The 7,334-nt window shown below is 42.2% G+C and overlaps 1 protein-coding gene across 1 annotated transcript in view; it reads right to left on the bottom strand.

The window, feature by feature from the left end:
* Nucleotides 1–2,420: 2,420 nt before the first annotated feature.
* The window catches only part of LOC116394632 (dual specificity mitogen-activated protein kinase kinase 6-like), a 10,405-nt gene continuing 5,491 nt past the window's right edge, over nt 2,421–7,334 (bottom strand). The window contains exons 8-12 of the mRNA XM_031867869.1: nt 7,131–7,258; nt 6,528–6,605; nt 5,606–5,745; nt 5,271–5,316; nt 2,421–5,042 (exon numbers count right to left, since the gene is read on the bottom strand). Of these exons, the coding sequence (XP_031723729.1) occupies nt 4,965–5,042; nt 5,271–5,316; nt 5,606–5,745; nt 6,528–6,605; nt 7,131–7,258 (470 nt within the window). The 3' untranslated portion in view covers nt 2,421–4,964. The remainder of the gene's footprint in view (nt 5,043–5,270; nt 5,317–5,605; nt 5,746–6,527; nt 6,606–7,130; nt 7,259–7,334) is intronic.

The raw sequence follows: 7,334 nt of genomic DNA, 5'->3' as shown, positions 1-7,334 counted from the left end.
GGAGAATCTCACCCAATATTGCAGTCATCAAATAATTACCAAATGGAGAAATGGTGGCGCTATCCTAACTTCTAAACTAGTGGTGGAAGAAGTCTTGCTTTAGTCAAAGATTTGAAAAAAAATCTATGAAAATTTCAGAATTCTGAAAAGGGTTGTGACGTATCATTTTCTCTTGTGTACTTCATACAATATGTGCATGTTTGCATGTATGTGTAGAGATCAGACACCCTCTAATTTCGACCGTAACGAGACTACTCAAGGCTGCTCAACCGGTCATGTCTGACCGAGTCCGCGTTAACGCTCACTACCCCTCCCTCCCTCCACCACACCCAGACCCAGAATCACGGTGCAACAGGAGCCCCTCTATAATGGAGCAGGTTACATAAGGTTGTGCAGTGTCAGCCCAGGGCCTAAGAAGATCTGGTTCCATAAAGGCTCTTTTACCCTCCTCAGAAAAGGGACCCCATTCTAACTTTCCACCACAGGCCACCCTGTGTCCTGCCCTGCAGAAGAGAAACTTATACAACGTCATCTGCTGCTTGTAGGTCTGCCATCTAAGGGCACGTTGAGGGCCATGTTTTCCTTGGCAAGGAACAGAGCGAGAGAAAGAGGGGCCGGGAACACAGATTCATGGAGGGTTGATTTGGGACGAGTCCCCGCAACTTACCCATTTACAAATCACAATGCATGATGATTATAATTGGCACATTGCAGTCATCAGCGGGGATGATTGTATGGCCCTCTAATGAGTTGTTAGGTGGTGTGCAGACGCCGCCGTTGGATTTCCATCAGGACATAGGCAGGTCAGGAGATCGTGAGATCTGGCATTAGATTTAGGAAATAATTCCAAAATGGAGCGCACATACTTACTTCTCGTCTGGCTCTCCTCTGTCCATCTGTGGGTCCCTTGGGGCGACAGCAAATAGAGTTCCCAAACTTCACTGCGCAAAAAAATAGGCACCGTTTTAATCACTTGTACTTGTTTGTTAGATCAGACCTGCTTGAGAAAAATAAACAAAAGAAAACAGTAAAGGCTGAGCAGAGCAAGAAACCGAGCCCTGATTTGCGACACGAGCTACATAAATCACATGACCGGTTAAGTCAAAGTGTGATAACTAACCACAGTATCATCTCTCTGTCTCTTACGCACCTGTTTAGGGCTGGAAACAGACCGCTGTCCTGCTGGGATTTAACTTGTACTCATAATGCAAAAATGCCACTGTTAATGTCATTTTGTCATATATCTAACTATTTTCTATACTGTTGGGTAGTTTAATCATATTTTGTAGGCAAACATTTCATGTAGACTCTTAATGTGTAGAGTAAGCCGTCAGATAATTGTATTGCATTGAAAAGTACAAAATGTTCTTTTGTGGATCAGAAGTATAAAGCAGCAAAAAATGGAAATAGTGAAGTTAAGTAACTTCACAGTACCTCTGTGTATTTAAGTACATTACAGTAAATGTACTTAGTTGCATTTTGAACATCCATTTGTTAATTTGTACAAAACAAGACATAATTACCCAACCATTCACTTTCAAAGCTACCCTGCTGGGTCTAAAATGCCCATTTGCAGAGAGGTTGTGATTCACTTCTGCATCACAGTCCACATTGAATCGAGCCGGGGCAGTAATTCAACTGGATGTCGCCTATTTTTTTCCCCCTCACACGCCGATCTTTTGAGCGCCATTATGTAATCATTATTATCAAAGACCTTCTTTGCTAAAAAAAGAGTTTCTTTCAGTTTGGCTGGCAAACCACTCTTCTTCACAACACTGCAGGCCCACTGCCTGCAGTCTACATGTGGCATTGAATTTTCTCATCCTGGCATGAAGTCATCCGTCTTTGACAGACGCACTCGGAGCAGAGTATAGTCCGCTCAGAGTACGCTTTTATGAACTTCCGTTGAAAAAAGCACTCAGAGAGAGCCATCAAAATGAGATTCTTCTATTCATCACACATCCGGAAGATCCACAGCTTTGACAAGAAGTGCGTGTTCACTTCTGTGTACTTACATAAGGATGTTTACACAAATGGAAAACTGTAATATTGCTGAGACAAGCAGACTGTGATATAAAGAGCGGATTGTAATAATTGGATTTGTACCTTCTTTACAGTATCACATGTGAGGATGAAAAACATGGTCTTGCTGACATGTGTACGAGGCAGAAAAGTGAGAGAATTAGAGCGCGCTGCAGATAGAAACCCAAAGACTTGGCTTCCTTCTATCAGCTGGATCAGTCAGCTGCAGCAGAGCTTGTCTTGATTGAAAGGAACGAGAGGCTAAAGTGGAACGGTTAGGAACTAAGTGGGTCGACCATACACGGCAAGATGCACGGACAAAAGAGACCCATTAAAAAAAAAAAAGACAAGGCAGGCTTTCCGCTGCAAAACATCCCCATCACATTTAAGAGAAAACATTTTAGATATCAGCTTTATTTTTAGCTTGAAGCAACCAAATTACAAGATCAAATGACTTAAAATACGTTCTGTGGTACCCAACACAGGCTATACCTGTATAAAGCTTTGCCCAACCAGATTCTGAACCCGTTATGGGTCTGAAAAAAAAAGTAAAGGTACACCTAAAACAGCAACATCATTACCTCAAACAGGAGTCCACTGTGTACTTGGACTATTTTCAGCTGCTGATTAAGTTGGGGGCATGTTGCTCCCAGTGAGATACAATCCAAGACGCCCAGTTAAAGAAGCAGCTTCATGAGTTTCAAGGCTTTTACAATTCTGGATAGTTATCACTGTGGCAACATTTTCGAGGTGAACAGTAGACATTTTTCATATAATACATTTCATTGTTTTGGTCTTTTCATGGCAATAACAAACATATGAATATTGCCTTACCCTTTAAACGTGGACATTGTTGTAATCTCTGCATCAGACACATGAACAACAACTTCTAAACTGGCATCAGTCATGAAAGGAAAGCTTTAAAACAGACATACTGAACAATAAAGCCTTTATTTTTTTTTGTCTTTCCACAGTTCAAGTTTGTCGGTCCCACCCAATGAAAAGGTGTCAAATAGAGTGAAGGAGTAAGAGGTAGAGCAAGTGTTCTCATTCTCACTGTGATCAGTGTAAAAACTCACGTTTACACACCAAAGGGAATGGCCATCCAAAGAAGGCTGACAAAAGAAATAAAATAGAAATAGCAGCTTCTCTGTGGTGTTGCTAGCTTTCCCTTATTATTCACAATCAAAGATACTCCTAACTCACTGACTTTCGATAAAGGTTGCACTACAGTGTAAACCAGAGGGGCGATGAGTGCTAGCCATGAACAGAGGCACGGCAGTCATCATCGCCATCAGAGTCTCTGAACACTTGGCGTGGCGAAACTGCCACACGGCAAGGGCCTCTTGCCGCGTGTCCGAGGCGAAGGGGCTCTGCATAGTATGCTCAGACAAGAGGAGATAATGGCTGCCCACCATGCACTGAGAAAAGGCTCTCGGTCCGGCACTCGAGGAGAGTGCGAGCTGGAGGAAAAAACAAAATGGGGCCGTCTCCGCGTGAAGGAGAGCACAGAAACCTGAGTGGTGGAGCTTGACAGCACATCAGTCCAAAATAGGTGTACGGTAGTCAGCTGGCCCTGTGAGTACACACGTGTGTGTGTGTGTGTGTGTGTGTGTCACGCTGCATTAAACTACCAACCACTCTACCACCCATGTGCCCTGCCAAGTTATGACAGTGCCATGTTACATAGAAAAGAAAAAAAAAGGAGATGGTATTTACATCTTCAACATATAAATTATTTCCTTAACATACTGTCTGTGTAATGCATAATAAGGAATCTAGAAAAAAACAAAACAAAAAAAAACCAAAAACAAGCGCCTCATATGAAAAGACTATGCCGACTCCAGAATTGAGAACTGCAGGCAAAGGGATGAGTATAAATGCTGCTAAAGTCAAATCAAAATGCAGGACTGAACGAGTCCAAAAGAAAAGAAGAGAAAAACACAACTAATGCAGTAATTCATGAGAACGACTAAAATGGCACACAGGAAGAGATAAAGCTGTGAGCTTGATTAGGCAACCTCTGAATACCTCCAGGTAGTAACAATGGCAGCACTGAGGCCGACGCGTTAATACCCGAGAGAGAAGACGACGAGGAGTACGGAGGGGTCGCTGCATGAAGGCCCTCAGCTGGGACCACAATCGGATCAGGTGATATGAGACGCTTTACATTCCTGCATTATGACTTCTTATCACGTACAGAATGTGACCTTTGACATTTCTTAAGTTATTTGTCTTCGCTCTGGAGCCTCCTGGGCCCGGCCACCTCAGAGCAGAACCAGGTGGAACTGTCCCCCCCCCCCCCGATGTGATCTGACAAATAAGGCCCCAGTCCGGTAAAATTCACACATGTCGACGATATACAGTATCAAAAACTCTGTATAATGAGAAAACATACAAACACATATGCAAATATAGATTTCAATACACAAGGTACACATTAACTGTTGGTTTTGTAGATGATATTCAAAGTATTCATACAATATGCGTCACATAGAAACGATGGCTGGCTCTGTCCATTCTGAAAAAAAAAAAAAAAAAAAAAAAAAAAAAAAAAAAAAAAAAAAAAAAGAAAGAAAGAAAGAGAGGGAGAGGCGCTGCGGGGCGAAAAAAAGAAGACGAAAAACAACAAATCTGGTTCAGTTCATATTTGTCATGTTGAATAATCGCACACACAGGAAGCTTGGAGGAGCCAATTAAACCTCTCCAGTTGGTTTTTGACCGTACGAGTTCATATTACCGCCGCTCTCCCACTCCAATGCTACTGTAAGTCTTTGGGGTTACCCCCCCCCCTATTGTGTGTGTGTGGGTGCTTGAGAGTCCGTCATTCCAGTGAGTTTAAAAAAAAAAAAGAAAAAAAAAAAAAAGGTAGGCCATTGGTTTGTTTGCTGAGAGGTCCCGCCTAACCTGATGGGCGGGGGGGCCCGCAGGGGGCCTCCCCATCAGTCATCCAGTATTACCTTCACAAAAGTGGCCACGTCTGTGTCTTTGGAGTCATGCACGGTGAGAAACGGATGTTGCTGCAGGAAAACAAGGACAAAACACTTCAGAATATGTCCTTAAACAAATGAATGCTCTAATGATGATGTAAATACACAAGGCAGAGTGTCAATGGGTTAACTGGGTGAGTCTGGCCTCTAGTGGACAAAAGCAAGAACCAGAGCTGATCTTTGTGGCAAAGTAGCACAACGCGTGATAATATTTGTGTTGTTTTGGGGGAAGAGGAAAAGTATTGTAAAACTACTAACCATTAATTCTGTATAACCAGGTCTCTCATTCGGCTTCTTTCTTAAGCTGTAAGAACAAAAGAGACAAAATGCAAAAGTGAGAAAAGCAGGAAATCCCAAAATTATATGATAACTTCATACAAAACACATCTAAAAATAGACATCAGCTCCAGTACTGTACCAACGCCACCGTGTTCAGTAAACACAGAGCAAACACTGACCCCTGCTGGGCCTCAGTGACACTTTTTAAATTGTATGTATGTTTTTTTTAATAGCAAGGTGAACGAGGAGCATTGCATTGAGGTGTGTGTGTGTGTGTGTGTGTGTGTGTGTGTGTGTGTGTGTGAGAGACTCACCACTGGGAGATGAAGTCTACAAACTCTGGGGAGAAACGGTCGGCGGGCAGCTGTGGAGACGGCTCGTCCACCACCTGTTTGAGCTGCTGGAACGGGGTTCCCCACGAGTCGTAGGGGAACTTCAAAATGGCCAGCTCGATCTAGGAGACAGAGAAGCGATTCAACATGCTGATAAAAGACTCACTTTCACCTGCAACACAAACCATTTGGACAATCAGAAATGAATTAAAAAGGTTCAACACTAACTGAGAACAGCATGGACTTGTACTGATCTGGCATCAACGTGGCACAGGTGTCAAAACAGTCAACGGTGAGCATGACTCAGCATTAGTGTGGAAATATGAGTTACATGTAACGGAACCTCTTTCAGTAAATGTATAGATTATCATCTTGTATTTATCGGGGTGACAAAATGTTTTTTTTGTTGGGAGTGTGGACTAACATGGAGTTGTATTATTATTTAAAAACACCCAAACTCGTTACCATAGCCTGAACTGAGAGTAAATAATATATTTATATGAAATATAATCCTGTGAATGAATGAATGAGATAAATCCTGCGCACTACTGTTGGAAAACCTCACTCACTATTTGAACCAACATTTTAGGTCCAGGTGGTTAACATATTGTTGTTATGATGTCCTGAGCTGTGTGCACGATTGTATTTTGGGGGAGTGGAGCGGTTGGAGAAGGTTGCGACTGGAAGGTGGCCAGTTGGAGTCCCGTGTGTTAACTGCATTGAACCGAGTGGTCATATTAAGTGTGATGTAAAAAGATCTTGAGAGCTTCAACCATGATTTTATCCACATTTAAACAAATTAAAAGAACAGTGAGAGTTAGATAACGTGAGCAGAAAAAAAACATGGATTAATTTGCCTGAAATGTATCACAAATGGCATTAATGGACATTTAGCCATACTCACCATTGTGATACCAAGACTCCATATGTCTGACTTGACACTGTAGCCTTTCTGGTTGAGGTCAGGGTTGATCCGCTCGGGCTGGAATAGAAATTATAGCAACATAATAAGTACCGACACTATCTGAAAATCATTACACTGTAGTTTGTAGGAAAGCCTTATCAACTTCTTAAAATGCATTTTCTATCAATGAATCGACAAAAGAAGTAATGATGATCATAAATACAAGCTGATAAAAGCTATTTTCATATGAATTAAACTCCCTCAAGAATTAAACAGGCATGCAAAAGATAATTGGGGAAGAACATTTGAAGAACAAATCTGTCGGCTAAAATGTGTTTTTTGAGAGGATTTAAAATAACGCGCTGGTTTTGTGAACCTACATTCCTTCATACAGGCAAGATGTTTGGCGTCAACATTTTTTTTAATATAAATGTCATGAGATAGATGTATTTTATCAAAATAAAAGGCATTTAGTTTACAGCTCAAGTGTGCTGTACCTCTTTAATATCCTCCTGGACTGTGGATTTAATCTCAGTCACTTTCTAGAGAATCCTAAATCTCAACTAGCCGGCAGCAGGAGTCTCTTTCCCAGTCCCCACTTACCGCCATGTAGGGCTTGCAGCCTGCATCCATTGTTTTAGCCACAGAGTCCACCAGGTGGCCACTGATGCCAAAGTCGCACATTTTCACTTGGCCCTGAGTGTTGATCAGAACATTGGAGGGCTTCACATCTGGAGAGAGACATCGTTGGCAAAATGATGAGAGAGAGAGAGAGAGAGAGAGAGAGAGAGAGAGAGAGAGAGAGAG

The sequence above is a fragment of the Anarrhichthys ocellatus genome, unplaced genomic scaffold (genome assembly GCF_004355925.1).
Source record: "Anarrhichthys ocellatus isolate YVR2014 unplaced genomic scaffold, GSC_Weel_1.0 scaffold40, whole genome shotgun sequence".
NCBI lineage: Eukaryota > Metazoa > Chordata > Actinopteri > Perciformes > Anarhichadidae > Anarrhichthys > Anarrhichthys ocellatus.
This window is presented reverse-complemented; position numbering and strand designations above follow the sequence as displayed.